Source organism: Protopterus annectens, chromosome 9.part0 (genome assembly GCF_019279795.1).
Source record: "Protopterus annectens isolate FY-2018-M chromosome 9.part0, PAN1.0, whole genome shotgun sequence".
Classification (NCBI taxonomy): Eukaryota; Metazoa; Chordata; order Ceratodontiformes; family Protopteridae; genus Protopterus; species Protopterus annectens.
The window spans coordinates 458,217,276-458,235,253 of NC_056743.1; the positions used below are offsets into that span (position 1 = coordinate 458,217,276).

General features: G+C 40.2%; 1 protein-coding gene across 2 annotated transcripts in view; it reads left to right on the forward strand.

Moving 5' to 3' along the window:
• Positions 1–367: 367 nt before the first annotated feature.
• The window catches only part of NKX6-3 (NK6 homeobox 3), a 69,513-nt gene continuing 51,902 nt past the window's right edge, over positions 368–17,978 (forward strand). Inside the window, exon 1 of one of the 2 annotated variants that reach the window (XM_044082420.1) lies at positions 368–1,086. In XM_044082420.1, coding sequence (XP_043938355.1) covers positions 531–1,086 — 556 coding nt within the window. In that variant the 5' untranslated portion in view covers positions 368–530. The remainder of the gene's footprint in view (positions 1,087–17,978) is intronic. The other variant, XM_044082421.1, reaches the window with a different exon arrangement.

The window sequence follows — 17,978 nt, forward strand, 5'->3', positions numbered from 1 at the left end:
ATACACCAATTCCATAATTACTACAGCTTTAACTCCGCCAATTCACTGTCCCCCAACTACCTTTCAAACATCCATTCATTCTTCAGCAGCTATTTAGTTTGAGTTGAGAGGCAGTCAAAGCTTGAACAGCCAATCAAAATAGAAGCTGCTCCAAACCGAACCAATAACAACGTATTGACCTAATGTACCACGTCTTTATCAAATAAATGCCACCTCTGTAAAGTTAAAACTTTACCAAAACAAGGAAGAAGGAACAGCAGAAAGAAAGATGCCATGTGGATGCGTGATTTACAAGTTATTTCAAGACACCAACTATAAGTAATGGGACATTACAGTAAAGATCAAAATTGATTGGCCTTTTTGCCTTCAAGACTGAATATCTTAAAATATATGTATATAAAATAAAATGAAACTTCTTCCGGTATAATGCTCAGACAACAGTGGATAAAGAGACTTGTTTTTTTTGTGAGCTTTTGCTGAATGCTCCAAAAACATTGATAAAAGAGAAAGATAAATCAGAACATGTTGTAATGCCATTTAATAGTTCTAGAACTTTATGTTTCACGGATAAGTTGAAGAATTGCTCAGATATTGGACCACAGAGCATTTCAGTTTGCCAACAGAGCAGTGAAATACATATTTTTTGGATGTGGGCAACTTCTGCATCTTCAGCTTCCAGCAAAAACGGCCCAATGGAGCTTAACACACAGGGGCACTTCTTAATGACCGATCACAGCAATCATTCTTTGAGACACTTTGCAGAAATGAAATCACCAGTGTGTCAATATTCGGTGCAAAACTCTTTCTACAAACTTCCTTCACCAGCATTCAGTTCCCCACTGACATCTGGCACCCCGCACGGCATCACAGACATCTTAAGTCGGCCATTGGCAGCTCCAAATGCCACTGTATTAACCAACTATCCACAGATGGGAGGCTTTGGAAGCATGAATCCCCAAGGTATGTGCTACAGTCCACAAATGGGGGGATTCTCCAAATCAGGGGGAGAGTATCCCATCAGGAGCCGTAACAGTTGGGATGACATGACTCCAGAATGGAGGATTGGACACCAGCTTTGTGACAACAGTAAGTTGTGTTTCTTTATATATGCCTTGTAAGTAGAGTTGTTTCAACCGCAGAAAATAGCAGAATTACAGGTGAGCACATCTAAATACATGGTCCAAGAGCTGTACCAGCATTCTCTGATGAAAATCTTGAGGGAAACTGAAATGCTTGCATTTTTTGCACTGCTTGTTATGTCTATGATGGCATGCAAACATTGAAAGAAACAAGATACATTTTTTTAGCAGGTTAGAATGCTTCAAACCTTTTTGAATAGGATTTTTATTAGGTTTTCATGAGTTCTCTTATTTATTAGCTGTGTATCATGTTTATGATCAAATACTGACCATCAAGGAACTGAATGTTTTACAGTCCATTAACTGCCTGTGACTGCTGGAACTCCTTTATGTAGGAGGTGTGTATCCCTGTGTACTGTTTGCATACATGTATGTATATATGTATATGTGTGTGTGTGTGTGTGTGTGTGTGTGTGTGTGTGTGTGTGTGTGTGTGTGTGTGTGTGTGTGTGTGTGTGTGTGTGTGTGATTTAAGCCCTCATCCCTAATATGAGAGCAATACAAGGAACTAGGGACTAAATGAGCAGTTCGAAAAGTGAAGCTTGGCAGTCTGACATCGGCACTGGTAGAGCAAAAAAAAAACATCAGGTTGATTCACAGCCTGGACTGACAGGGTCATGTATAAGTCTGTCTTGATAGGAAGCTATGCTACAAAAAAAAACAGTGTATGTGGAAGGCAAAATCAACTGAATCTAATGACTTAATTTCACTATGTACGCAAAGGTTAATGTGTATTTCATTGTATCTGACTCATCTTTCGAAACGTTTTACTAACTGAGGCTACTCAGTTCTGACAGGCTTGGCTACCTCCACAGTCAGGTCAACCTGCTACTCTGTTCTTGTTTCAGTTCATGTTCTTCCATTATGAGCACTTGGAGAAAATTTAAACTACTAACAAGGTACACAAATTATTGTTACTGTTTTTTTCTGCCAAGTCCAGAGCCCTGCAATTTCATTCTTGAAAAAATTCAGCAGAGATAATACAAATATATTGGCACTGTAAGCAGTAGTATTCAAAAGCTCAAGCTTGTACATCAGACCACTGATCCTGTTATTAACCATTGCGATCAGCCTATATTCCATTCCTGCCATCTTTTTAATATGTTACACAACCATTTGACTCAACATTTGCCATATAAGCATATTCAAAGCACTGTCTACTTTGCCTTAAGATAATTTAGCAGAAACTCTCCAGCAGTCAGCATTTTTCTACAACAAAAGCTCAACTCTTTTGTCATCTTATGGCAAATAAATAAATTAACGACAAAGAAATAGAAGTACCAATAAATTAACTGACAAGTTCATGGCAAAGAAATAAAAGTTGCGTAGGTTTTGTACTACTTCTTCTGCCATAAAAAGAGTTACATATTATATTATTGGCTTTCCCAATTTCTAATGGGTCATGAGGTTGAGGACGTGGGTATAGCCAGGCACATAAATTATTTTTAAGGAGATAATATTTTTCCTAGAAAAAGGCAACAAAGATCCCAACTTCAAAACTGAAAAGGAAATTGAATAGGTAGAAATGAATCAGCAAGGACAACGGTGTAACTGTCCAGCGTAAATTATGTTTATGTTTTTTATATTACTAGTTTTGTGCTCCTAATGTACTATTTTATATATATAGATATATATATAGATATATATATATATATATATATATATATATATATATATATATATATATATATATACACACACACACACACACACACACACACACACACACACACATATATGTTGCATCTTTCATTTCATGTTTAGGACATATATTAGCGAAGAAAGTGCAGTAGTTGGAGGAAAAGTAGCAACAGAGGAATTTTAAATGTAAATCAGAAAATTCTGTGTATTCTCAGTGGGAAGAAGACCTTAAGTCTAGAAGCTGTTGCACAGTTCCAAAATTCCTTTATGCACCCTTGGCTGTTGGAATAATCTAGACTCGAGAACTGGCATAGCATACTGCAGTAGGTCTGGGTTTGACAGCTGTCATGTTGGAATGCAAAATGATTGCAGAATCGATTGGGGTGAGTGACCACATCCTTTAAAAGCTGCTCAGTACATACATGTTCCAAAAAAATTGTGTTTATACTGAGTTCATCTCATGCTTTGATGTGATTCAGAAGGTGAGGAATGGAGAGATCCAAAAAGGTCTATATGGTATTAATTTTATAAATGTTTTTCCTTCTGACAATTGTCTCAAGCAGATAAGGTAAACTCTGCCATGTTTTTTTTAACTTTACCATGCCAAAAAAAGGACTTGAGTGTGTGGAGTGAATAAAAATGATAAAAGAGTGGAACAGCAAATTGTGACAGTGTTAACAATGTTGACACACTAGTGGAGCAAATACATAATCACTATTATGTCATACAAGTCGCTGTGAGAAAACATGAAAACTGTCAGCAAGCAACACTGCTTCAGTTGTTTAAAAATATTGCTGAAGAACCGTTTACCTCAGAATATTCTGGAATAATACTTGCATTCAAACTGTGTACTCTGCCTAACAATTTATCATAATTCAAGTTTCAGCTTACGTTTAGACTGATTTTGCTGACAAATGGAACTAAAACATTTATATTGTAGAACCTACGTGCTCTACATAATACTTCCCAAAGAGTTCTCTCATTTTACATAAGCCATGCTATTTTGATGTCTGGATGTGTTTCATTTCCTGATTGATTCATTTATATCTGTTAACTGTGTGAGCCTACTTAACTCCTGAGACCTGCTTTTCAGGAAAAACACAGATAACTGAAGTACAAAGTGTTCAAAATAACTCAGAGAAGTACTGTAAAACACAAACTAATGTAAACATGTAATGGAACACCAAGTCTAGCTACAGATTAACAGGCTTGCAAAAAATGCAAAGTACAGAGTTAAGAGTAATACAAAATTATCAACAAAATAAAAATTATACTCATTTCTAGATATAAGATTACGTTATATTGACACTAAACCTGCTGAATAGAAGTGAAGCAGCACCGAAGGAGTAGTAGAAAAACAAGGAAAAAAGAAAGAAAAATATAAATTGCAAGAGTATGGTAAAAGATTCCACAGGGAGACATTTGAGAGCAAGCAGGCTGGGATGAACAAGGTCTCGAGCTGAAACGCTTTGGTTTCAAGCTCTTAGTGGAAGAATCAGGAACAAAACCTAAAATTAATGAGAGCTAAAGACCGCAAATCAGAGACAGATTTAAAATATTGCTCTTCTGTACTTATAAAGTTGCTACAATAACAGATTTTGCATTACCAGGCATTTTCTGATCAAAATCCAGAATTCAAATGTGTGTCATTATTTAGTGACCGAGTTGTTTGAGTCAGTCACCCGTTTTAAAAGTTGGTTGCATGCTGGCCATCAGATCATAAACTCATTTGTTGTATCCTGTTTGCAAAGAGCAGGTAGTACATAAGAGTACTAATTAAAGATTGGTTTAATTCCTGACTGTTCTACTTGTCCACAAGTTCAGCCTTCCAGGTATGTATACAGTATACCTTAACATACGGCCGTTAAGGACCCCTTTGAGCAAAGAGGAGAAATGTGTTCAGATTACCATTTCAGTGTGGGATCACAGATCGCAGAGCAACTTAAAATTTATTTAGAGTGTGCAGTATTGTATTAGACCCCTTCGACATCAGGTGCACCAGGAAACAAAGTTAGAAACATTCTTTTAACTACCCTACTAAATGCATACAAGTGTAATATGGACCATGCAGTAACTTTTATTACATATTCGATACTATGAAAGACTTATTTGTGAAATTGTTCTTAGTTTTAATTATTGACAATCTGATGACAAAACATAACTGAAAAAAATATTTCTAGATGTTTTCTGAACTGTCTCACTATGTTTAGTTTTGCTCATTTGCTAACTATATAATCCCACAAAGCACAAGTGCATCTTTCCAGGTGTTACCTAGGAACACTTTCTATTCAAGCCCAGAAACCTTTTATTTATGTTAATAGAACTGCTTTCGCACTTCCAGTTCAGACAAGTTTTACTTTGTGGTTCATGAGTCAGAAGTATTGATACACGTTTCAACACTAAAGGTATGCATGTAAGAATAAGTTCAGGAGTCAGTAAACTAGATATCAAAGTTGGAATTCCAAGATAGTTTAACAAATGGCATCCTAGATTAATTTTGTAACTGCTTCTCATAGTGAACTAGGGGCTGCCTCCACAGGGCGTGGGGTGAGAATGTATCTATGTACCCTAAGTAATTCCTGAATGTTAGAGGTTATACCAGGGAACCAGGAATAAGATCAGAGTCACAGAAAATAACAGACCGGAAAATGTTTTGCACGGTCACCGTACAGTACATGACCTTTGACTTCTGTACAGCATTGATTATCGATGGTTTCACATTAAGGTGACAAAGCTGAATACTGTTCAATGCTTCAAGTGCTAGAAACTGAAGGTTCCTTTGTTAGCACAGTTCTAGGGGTAAAAAATCAACTGCCTTTAATGCCCTTCACGGTGCCCCCTTCGTTTTCCCAGGTACCACTGCAGTCATCCTTTGCAATGAGGTCACTGCTTCCATCCTGCTTATTTTGTACAGACAGTTTAAAGGATCTTTTTTCCACTTTTAGCTTTTTTTCCTCTTTCCAGCAAGCCCATAACTACATTCTGCAAAAGCATTTATTGGAATTCCCATGTAATATTTTACATTTGCATTGTTTCAGGGCTCATCAATGTCGTTCCTGTCATGTGTACCCCCCTGCCTGGACTGCATGCATTGTCCCATATGGGGATGAGCTACAAGTCAGCATTTCACATATTGCATTTTGAAACTCTGCATCTATAGTGCTGACCTCGATTTTGGTGACAGAGTAAAATGATGAAAATAAAGACGATTAACACAATGCTGTGGTATTTTTAAAATGTTGTAATTCTAATGACACACAGAATATAACTAATTTAGTTGTTGTTGTTGTTGTTGTGTCTTTCGGCTTTTCCCGGTTAGGGGTCGCCAGAGCGGAACTCCGGTCCGCTAATGATTGGCAGTTGATTTTTACGTGCCGAGTTGCCAGCCCTGATGCACAACCTTCAACGAAGGTACGCCCATTCACGCATGTCTCCATGCAGAAGACACTCTAGCTGAGAGTCGAACCGGACGGCGTCTTACTGTGAGTCGACAACGCTACCGCAGTGCCACCACCACGAATAATATAACTAATTTAGTAAAGGTCATAAATGAAATGAAAAAAAAAATGTTCAGGAGTATTTATCAGATAAATGAAAAGACAGATGGAAAATAGGCAGATTTACCAGACACATATAGCCGTAGTAAGAAAAGCAAGACAGTGAGACAAGCGGAAGGCACACACACACACACACACACACACACACACACACACACACACACACACACACACACACACACACACACACACACACACACATAACTACATGCTGTCTTCTGGTTATTCTAATAGTGGTTACATTCCAGACTGTTCTACTTGCTTACACCTTGACAAAAGGCCACCAAAACCCCCACGTAATTAAATGAACAAGGAAAATATCTTCTAAGGTCAGAATGTAACCAGGTGCCTATAAGAGAACCTTGTATCATTCGGGCATAATCAGAAATCTGCTCACATTACCCATTTCCCTAGGATCCGCCACATAACACAAGCACTCAGGCCACTCCAAGGCAAGTACAAATATGACTCAGTCATTGTCCATGCTGGTGTGAATGACCTGAGACGTACCTCCCTGGACTACATGAAAAGAGACATAAAGGAGCTCTCTCAGCATGTAGCCCAGGCCGGTATGACCCTGACCTTGAGTAGCACCTTACCCTCACCAAGAATGATGCCACAATATGAAGACAAGATGATCAATTTCAACAATTGGCTTAAGTACTGGTGTCATTCAAAGGGGATCCAATGCCTGTCAGCTTGGGATGATATGCTCAACAAGCCACAATGCTTCGCTAGGGACGGCTTGCACCTGTCACCCCTGGGCTTTCGGATATTGGCAAAGGCTCTTGCTACCCCCATAGTGCCTTTTTTAGGCAAGGCTCAAAAGACAAACCCACCTCCATAGGTATCACAAGGGATAAGAAACTAAGAGTAATGCTACTCAACACCAGAAGTCTAAACCTCAAGATGCACGCACTCGAAACTCTCCTTAGCATGGAGAACATCGATATCTGTGCAGTAACAGAAACCTGGTTCAGGGCTCCCGAGAGCACCCCAGCACTACCAGGTTATACCTCATACCATGCTTTTCGGCCCCAAAACTTGGACCGAACCACAAAAGGAGGGGGGAGTACCGATATTCATCAAAGATACCCACACCTCCAGGTTGGTGGCAAAGCACGAAGCATCAGAGACTATCCATGTGCAACTAACAGTGGGTAAAACTGCCTTCCAGTTTATAGTCTGCTACAGACCACCCTCCCAAACCCAGAAACCCCACTCGGCCTTCCTGAGAACACTGGAAAATATGAAGGTCTCTCTAAACACCATTATATTGGGCGACTTCAACTACCCAATCATAGACTGGGAGCATTACTCTAGCTCTAGCACTCTAGCCCAAAGGTTCCTAGAATTTATAAACTCAAATGCTATGGAACAACTTGTTACCACTCCCACAAAAGGGGAAAACATACTGGACCTGATCATCACCAACATGGGGACTCTATGCTCCAGAAAAGAAGTGTATCCCTCACTGGTAAGATCAGACCATAAACTAATCTCACTGGATATTCACATCCCGACCCCACCCCCTGCCCAGAAAACCACAGTGAAAAACTTCTCTAAAGCAAATTTCACACTCCTCAAAACCGAGGTGGAATCCTTCAAAGCCCCCGAGCCTGTGGAAAATATGGCCCAGACCGCAGAATCCTTTATAAACGCATTCTATGGACACTTTCAGGAATGCATGGATCATGCGATCCCAAATAAAACCAAGACCCAATCCTCCAAAGGCAGACGTCCTGTCTGGTGGACCCCAGCCATAAACAAACTATACAATAGAAGGAGGAAGCTACTAAATGATAGAGCAAAATCCCAAAAAGGGAAGGCATCACTGATCAGTATTAGCAAAAAACTACGGGCACTCATAAAATTGTCTAAGGCCAGCTTCGAGAGAAAAATTGCACAAGACACTAAGGATAATCACAAGGCTTTCTTTAGTTATGTTAGGAACCTGGGTGGTAATTCCCAGATATGCTCAGAATTAGTCCAAAATGACAAAAATACACTGAACCCACAGACATTGCCAACATCCTAGCTGACAGGTTCAGTGCAAACCCCCACCAAAAGGGCAAATATCTATCCCAGCAGAGTGCTGCCCCTGACATCTCAGATGCTCAGGTAAGAGCCGCCCTCTCCAAAGCAAAAACACAGCATCAATGGGACCAGACGGTGTCCCGGCTGCGTCCTACATGAACTCCAAGAAGAGCTAAACCCAAACATAAAACTACTGTTCAATCTCAGCCTTACTACAGGATATGTGCCCAAAGAGTGGCGTACAGCAACAGTGGTCCCTCTCCATAAAGGTGGTGCCTCAACGGATCCTGGAAACTATCGCCCCATAAGCCTGACTAGCTTGGTCTGCAAAGCTATGGAAAGGATCATCATGGACCTCATAAATAAAGATATTGGGGACCTACAGACACTGGATCCTACCCAGTTCGGCTTTGTTAAGGGCAGATCCTGCCTCTTAAACCTGGTTGATTTCTTTGAAACAGTCACCAAGGCCATTGACGAGGGGAAGGTGGTCCACACAGCCTACCTGGACCTCGCAAAAGCCTTCGATACAATACCCCACTCGGGCATTATAGATAAGCTCACCAGCTTAAATATAAACCCCTATGTCACTAGATGGATTGCAAACTGGCTCAAGGACAGAACCCACATGGTTAGAATTGCTGGAGCCATGTCAGACTCCAAACCAGTTACAAGTGGTGTCCCACAAGGCTTAGTCCTGGGACCTCTCTTGTTCGGTATATATTTTTCGGAGGTACAGGCCAACACGGAAGGACTGTGGCTGACCAAGTTCGCAGATGACTGCAAACTGGGCGCCATAATCGACTCTCCAGCCGACACAAGCATCCTCCAAAAGGGCCTCATAGAAACAGACAACTGGTGCCAGAGCCATGGCCTCAAGCTAAATGCCAAAAAGTGTATAGTCATCCCCTTTGGCAAAAACAAAGTGCCCACAAATTACCACATAGGTGGCAATCCATTAAGTACAGAAGAAGTAATTAGGGACCTGGGGACCCAAGTTGATAGCAGTCTCTCATTTGACAACCACGTGGCCAAAGTGGTTAGAAAAACATTTTATATAGCCCACCTAATCATGAAGGGATTCACATCTAGATCAGGGGAGGTCATCGTACCTCTTTACTCATCAGGCCCATAATTAAGTACAATGCCCCTTTTGGGATGTACCTTACCAGACACCTGCAGCAACTGGAAAGACCCCCAAAAGTACCTCACCAAGAGGATCAAAGGGCTCAAACAGATGCCATATGCTGCCCGGTTAAAGAAACTCCAGCTCTACTCAGTGGTATACCGCCTGTTCAGAGGCGATCTGTGCCTGACGTATAAAGCCATGTCCAACCCGGAATTAATGGACATGCTGCACCTCAGAAAATCCAAATCCCATCGAGCTACGCGCTCGAGAGACTTGAACCTCAGCACTGAAATAAATAGGACATGCTGGAGGGACAGATTCATAACCCAGAGGCTCCCTTCACTCTGGAATAAAATCCCAGTCCAGGTTAGGCAGAGTCCTTCATTGACTCTCTTCAAGAGGAATCTTGATGAGTGGATGGGAGATCGTAGGTTTACCCCGGGTATCACTTCTGTGTCACTGTTAGACAGAGGCACAGTATACTAACCTCAAAAAAGGGCATAGCAAAATTAATTTAAAATGGGTGGCGAAAGCCAAACACATTCTGGCTAGGCTTATAAATGCCCTAGGGCAGATAGCCTAGTATGAACCTATGAACCTAATAGATATAATCACTATACCTTCTATGTCCTGTCTGTTGTCAAATGTTATTCAGCATATTAGAAATTGCTTATTGGTGTGATTTATTCCTCTTGTTCTGACATTTTTTTTTCCTTTTTGTAGACTGTTTCAGATGAAAGTGACAAGCCCTACTAGATTGTTCCTAATTTTTAACATGATCCATATTTCCCTCATATTAGATTATCTAATAGATATTTATCACAAGTGGATTAACGGTGAGATAAGTTAATGGTAGAAGTAGAAAGGGACAAGGTTACGGCATATTTGAGATGGGAAAGACTGGAGCATTTTGCTCTACAGCTCTAACCGCAAAGGTAATAATAAGTCTAGTGATGTTTGTATGAAGCTTTGCGTAAACAGCAGAACAACAAATGTGGATGGTTCAACAAGAAAAGGGGGTATATATCTAAATCATGAGGTACCTGAATTTATATAGGGGACTATAGCACTAGTAAGTGCCAGGGGGAGGGGTCATTAAGGATGAGGGTGAGAAGTGTTAAATCCTTTGTGAAGTACAAAATATCAAACAGTGTGTTTTAAGTGTACTGTTCAGTAGATGTTTTGTTTTTGTTTTTCTTTTATAACACACCATCAAGTGAGTTTTAAAGACATGCAGTTAGGTGCATGTATGTATGTGTGTGCCTTAACCACTGCCAATCAATCTGCAGACCAGTGATCAGCTGTGCTGGCCCCTAACTGGGAAAAGCCGAAAGATTTATTGTGTTTTATAACACACCTGACTCATAGTTAGGAAAACTCACAATGAACAGAAGCCTCAGTAGATGTAGAAGACGAACCAGGTCTAAGAACTAGAAGATCCTCAGCACAAATGATAAACTGGTAGATGTTGGGACAATGATAGAGATTATTAATAAAATGAGAAATAAACGCTTTAAAAAAGAACACAGAGAAAAATCATTAAATTATCTAGTAAATTAGGTAATCATAGGGAAACAGCTATGTGTTGTAGCAAGGGAGTTTGGTGTCCTGGGCAACACACCAAACTGGCATGTCTGCACTATCTATAATTGCATCACTTAACCATAGCTTAAACTGTCAAACTGCTCTTTTTTCTCCGTTATGTAGCAACATCAATGAACACTTTAATTTTTCTGGGCTGTCATTAACAAAAAACATGTAGAAAGTTTATTTATGTTTATTAATTATTAATGTAGCAAATGAATAACTTAATGTACCTTAAAAACAGTTTGACAGCTTACAATCTGTCCTTAAGCAAGAATGCAGTCTCTTACTGTCAGCCTGCAGCTATCATTGTTTTTTTAATCATAGCTGCAGGTTATCATTAAAAACAGTTTGTCAGATTTCAAACTATCTATGTTATAATGATTATTTAATAACACGCTATAAACAAGTTAGGAAAGAACAGCTACCTTAAAGAAAAGAACAGTTTTGACCATTTACAAGCAGTCTGCAAGCAATCACGCCCATAATTTATTAACGGCAACTTGTAAACTGCAATTTGTTTTCTTTTAAGGTGGAATATGCCATTCAGTACCCTCAACAAGTTGGCACCCAAGGAAGGCACCCTGTGCACAATGCCCTTCCTATGGCTCTGTTTGTGGGGATACCTGAGTGATGCATTACAGGGTTAGACAGAGGAGGCTAGTGTGTATCCCAGCTTTAACAGTTTTATTATTAATTTAGTCATTAAACATGTACTACATACTTCCTGTAATCTTAGCTCAGTGGCACAGACAAATGAAGTACTAACTGCAGACCAGATGACCATGTTTCAGTTAGTGGTCCAGAAGCACAGACACCACAGGAGCTGCTTGAGGATAGATGGAACAGAGACGCTGATGCTGACGTGTCAAACCTGGGACCTGCGGAAGGGATGAAAGATGGCTAAATCCCAGAGCATCTTCTGGGGGATAAAACCAAAAGCACATTTCCTATGCATGGCAATTCAGCCAAGCTTTATGGGTGTGCCAAACCATGCATCTGCCTTGAGCTCAACAAAGTGGGCATTGCAGCATGCTTATAGGTCAACACGTGGTGGGTGACAGGCTTTGCAATCAAAAAAATCAAGCAGTTTCCAAAGATAACACCACCTTGACACTGCTGCAAATTTCCTGCCTGACCCATGGAATGTGAGGGCTTTACTCAGCAATCCCAGTTTTTGGGGGCTAGTAACTATCTGGCAGGCAGACTGGATTTGTAGGCTTGGTGGATCAAGGAGCTGGTGGAGTTCAAAAACAAAATTTAGACTGAAAAATACACTAAAATTAACTCTCTGTGTAGTACCTCTACCTCCGTGACATTGCCCTTTCCTGTGTCACCAGTATCTAATTCACTGTCTGGACATATTCCCTGGAGTAACAATATGTAACTCAGTATCAGTATTTGGTGCCTGCACTTCCACTGTCTAACTCACCTTTGGTACGTACTTCTTGTAGTACCTCTATCTAAAATTAGTAACAGCACATATGTGCCACACTATGAGCACCTTATTTACTAGATAATTTAATGGTTTATTGGGTGTTCTTTTTTAAGAACCAGATCCAGTGATCCAGAAGCATTCATTCTCCTAGAAGTGATACCTGCAAAAAAGCATAATATAGACTGCCAAAATATTTTACAGTGATATTTAATTAAATGTGTTGGGGGGGGGAGAGCTGTGACCATCTGCATCCTTCAGTGTGGAGGCTGCTACCTACACATCGACTCTAAATATATTAACCTTGAGGTCACACAATATTGAAGGAAAGGATTTTTTTGATAAAGCCAGTTTTTACTGTACCGTGGGGTGTAGGTAATTTGACGCCCTGTAAAACAGTCATGGAGCAACAAATACTAATCACAGTTTTCTTTCTGTATATTTTAGATTCTACAGCAAATAATGTTAATAAAATGTACTTTGCTTGTTTTTGGTTTGTTACTTCAGATTTTAGTGGAGAAATTCTAGTGAATCATTGTTTTTCTTACTATGCTAGTACCTGTGTATAGTCCCTATACTCCAAGAATGCAACTTCTTTTCTGCACACACTGTCTGTATTGTCATTATCTAGCAGTCTACATACAGTCCCTGTTCTACCATACAGTCTACATACAGTCCCTGTTTGACCATACAGTCTACATACAGTCCCTGTTCGACCATACAGTCTACATACAGTCCCTGTTCGACCATACAGTCTACATACAGTCCCTGTTCGACCATACAGTCTACATACAGTCCCTGTTCGACCATACAGTCTACATACAGTCCTTGTTCGACCATACAGTCTACATACAGTCCCTGTTCGACCATACAATCTACATACAGTCCCTGTTCTACCATACAGTCTACATACAGTCCCTGTTCTACCATTTTACATATACCTTCCTGCATATACTGCATACATTTCCAGTAACCATCTCGCTCCCTAATGTTTTTTTTCTTTGACCTAATTCAACATTAGATTATAATTCCTGTACAGCCTGTTTCACATTTGCTGTATGGATACACTATGCACATATCTTATTATTAGTACTAGTATGAATTAAATTAGTACATATTATTATATCCCTGCACAACCAGTACTTGGCTTATCTGTATATGATCGCTATACTACCTATATATAATCTTGACTGTGTATGGATGCTTACCTTGGTAGTTGGTAAAGACTTGTGATAGGACGTGTTGTATAAGCATCTAGGTTGGCAGACTCGGGGACTATAAGTAGCTGAGCAGTTGAGTATATTTAGCATGCCTCACTGAGACCAATGACTGGTGTCGAAACCATGGCCTTAATGCCAAAAAAGCGTCATCATCCACTTTGGGAAAAACTCATTTCCCACTAATTACCACACCGATGGGAGCCCACTGAACACTGAAAGCATTACAAGAGATCTGGGGACACAGGTTTGTCCTTTGACCACCACATTACCACTGTGGTCAGAAAGTCCTTCTGTGTGACACATCTCATTACTAAGGGTTTTGCTTCCAGGAAGAAAGAGATCATTGTCTCCCTCTACTCTTCCCTCATTTGGCCAATCATTGAGTACAATGCCCCATTTGGCATGTACCTCATTAGACACCTGCAACAGCTGGAGAGGCCAGAAAAAATACCTCACGAAGAGGATCCCAGGCTTTAAACACATGCCCTACATGGACAGACTCAAAAATCTCTTGCTATTCTCTGTCTCATATCGTCTACTAAGAGGCGATCTCTGCTTGACTTACAAAGCCATGTCTGACCCAACTCTGTTAGAAATGCTACACCTAAAGAAATCCCAATCCCTCCACACCACATGGTCCAAAGACCTCAACCTCATTACCACAATCAACAGAACATGCTGGAGGGACAGGTTCATAACACAGAGACTGCCCGTGCTCTGGAATAGACTTCCCATACATGTCAAGCAGAACACCTCACTAGCCCTCTTCAAGAAAAATCTTGATGAGTGAATGGGAAATAAAAAGTTCACCCCAGGGATCACTCCAGTGGCTCTGCTTGATAGAGGCACTGGGAGCTAATGTCGGGCAGCACGATGCCAGGGCACTTCTATGGGCTAGGCTTGTAAAGGCCCTAGGGGTATTAAGGTTTCGGGGTCCCAGCAGGATAATATGATTCTTAAACTATTGACATCTTCCCTAAATGGCAACAAATCCAAGACAGTCAACAGTTTATCAGAACTAAATCCAATATATTCATTCCCTACCAGAATCAGCTAATGAGCATGTGGAAATGGGTGTAGCAAGATTTCCATCAGCAAACAGACTGCATGATCCAAAACAGTAAGGTTTCATGGGAGGAAGGTCATGTCTTTCAGACTAACTGTTGTATTATAGCTGGGCCACAATTGAGTTGTAGAGGGAGTCACAAGCTAGATGTTTTTTTTTTTTTTTTTTTTTGTCTGAACTCCAGCAAAGCCTTTGACTCACCGGCTCACAGGATGGTGGTTATAAAAAATGATTGGGATGCAGAGAACTTGATGGAGTTGTAAGTGAATGACAGAAAAGAAGAAGATTCTGAAGAAGGAGAGTTGTCCTCCTTGGCCTGGCTTCTGAAAGGAGCCATGCTGACTCAGCTTGTTGGTAGTTTTGCTGCAGATTTTGCAAAGGTTATCTACCAGTGAATGACCAGGGCATACGTTTCTGGTGATGGCACAAGGGTGGGGATAATGATGTACTTTGGAGACCTATTTGTTAAGGTTGATCAGAATAAGTTGTACTTTTTAAAAGACACTAGCTTGAGTTTAATTTCACATGCAGAGAGATGCATCATGAAGCAGGAATTACACAAAGAACTATTATTTGCTAGGCAGCTGAAGCTGATAAAGGGGAAATTGAGAAAAGAGGCTTTTATTTTATTATTGTTATTATTATTGTTGTTGTTAATGTTATTATCCCCATGCCAAATTTGTGAAAGGCAATGGCTAACCCAAAAGGGTAATATGGTATATGCCTAAGGACAGTGACTCAAGAAAGGCATAGGTGATATTTCCTCTCTACAGGTTAATAGGCAGACTCCACCGTCAATATTCTATGTGGAATGGAGGTTCTACTAATCCCAAAAGAGTAAATTGGTAAAGGGTGACCACAAGAGACATAAAGCACTCAAGTTAGTACATGGCCTGTGTTTTGTGATCTGAATGTTTTTAGCGCCAAGAAAAAACAAGAAAATATAACAGAAAATAAGCAGGAGAAACTAGGAAACTATGATTATAGGAAAGTAATGTAAAGGAGTGAATGTAATCATCCAAATAATATGGATGGGGAGAAGAACAAATGCTTCAATATTAGAAGGGTATGACATTAGGAAGAACTAATTCATGGATAGTGTGGTAAGCATACAGAACTCTCTGTCCGTTGATGCTTGCTGGTTCTATAACAGAATGATATGCATTGCGATGGAATGTGTAGTAAACAGGGAAAGGGATGAGACTGTGGCAGTAGTATGAGTGACTAACTTACTTGAGATAGACTGCACAACCAAAAGCTTCTTTCAAATAACACCACTTCTGTTTGTACAATGCCACTGTGCTATTCAACATCAGCATGTAGAACCTTCAAAGTAAATCATTAGTATGCAGTCATTGTATAGACATTGTCCGTTTCACTTATCTTACTCCCTGTCTGTAAAGAATTCCTCTACTATCGCTATCTGGGTATAATAAAAATCTTTCTGGTGCAATAAGATGCAAATGTCTTACCTACAGTGCACTATGAAATAGCCAGTGAGATGAGACTTCCTGATTCATAAACCCCTCATCACACCAAATATAACACAATAAGGCTTAAGTCATGCTAATGTGCCTGGAAATACAACATAATATACAGTAATGCTAATGAGCATGGTATTCCACTATGCTGACCCTAACACCCAGTAGTAATAATGCTGCAGTATTAAGGCATTCTCTCTGCCATAGTACATGCTTTGGTTTCTGCTGTGGTGCATCATATTCAACATACCCATCATATCCAAGACATCATACTTTATGTCTAGTAGTTTGGCAGAGAGGCTTAAAAACAAAGTACTGCTAGACTTGGATCTTTTAGCAGACCTGGGTTTGATTCCTACAGCCTCCATTTACCTTACTGTCTGTCAGTCAAAGGAAAGGTGTAAAGCTATGAGCTGCTTCCTGCACCCAAGCTACAAGTTTTAATTCCTTCCACCTTCATTTATCTACTATGTGACTCTGAGCAAGTCACTTAACCATACAGTGCTGATAATTCGCCACTGAAAAGGGGGCAATTAGTCCAGTGGACTTACCTAATAAATAAATAGGTACAAGTAAAATTAAAAATCTTGTTTCACCCTGTAGGCATGCGTTTGGATACTTTTGATACCTGTGTTTCCTTGCCACCGCTGACTATGTACATGATGGCCACCGCTGACTATGTACATGATGGCCACTGCTGACTATGTACATGATGACAAACTGACAGAAGACAGATATTCAGATGATAAGCCACAATCCTGCATTATTCATCTATGCCACTATAAGTCATAAGCATACCCTAACAAATCCCACTCCCTGCTGAAAATATTGCTGACCTGGGCACTAAGCACGTATTATGGTCTGGGACATGGGGGTGGGTATGCTACCGTGAAGATGAGCATTTAGTGTTTTGAGGAGACTACTGCACAGACAAGCATTTAATGTTATTACTACAGGCTGAATGGAGGAAGGGTGAGTGCCACACTAGATGTTATCACTTTATTACATTTCTACTGGAGGTGGAAATGGGAGAAGTACTATAAGCGTGATATTTATGCTGTGCTGACAAGTCAGGGAGAGCAGAGGCAGGTTTAGACTGCAAATAGAAAGATGGGTGAGGAATGTATGTATTGCTTGGGTTGCCCTAAGTAGAAGGAGATGATCATGTCATCTGGGTAAAGCAGTTTTGCATTCAAGTATTGTGCACCTGTTCAGCACAGTCAGGTCCTCTGTCAGTTTACATCGCATTTTATAAGACATGCTATGGCTATGTCCTTCGTTTCTGTGACTCCCAGCTACTGTCTGTAAACTGCTCATTTACTTCAACAGCTAATTCACTGACAGAAAGTCATAAAATGCATCTAACTCGGCAAAGCAGAAGTGCATTATTACTTACTGAATTAAATAACAGTGTTGCAGTCAGCTGTGTGCATAGCATTATTAATCAGTTCCCCTGTTGCAGTGAAAGCCTCGTTGTATACAGAATCTTTGTCTTTATATGAAACAATGAAACGAATGCAAGGGGATCAGTGTTTTGCCAGGAGCTTGGGGTGTCTGCCCCCCCCCCACAAAAAATATACATATTACTTGTAGTGTCTGTCCCCCTAATAATATATAATTGTAATTAGTTGGCCTGGCTCCTGTCTTGTTTGCATGTATATATGATGTTTACAAGTTGTACATATGTCA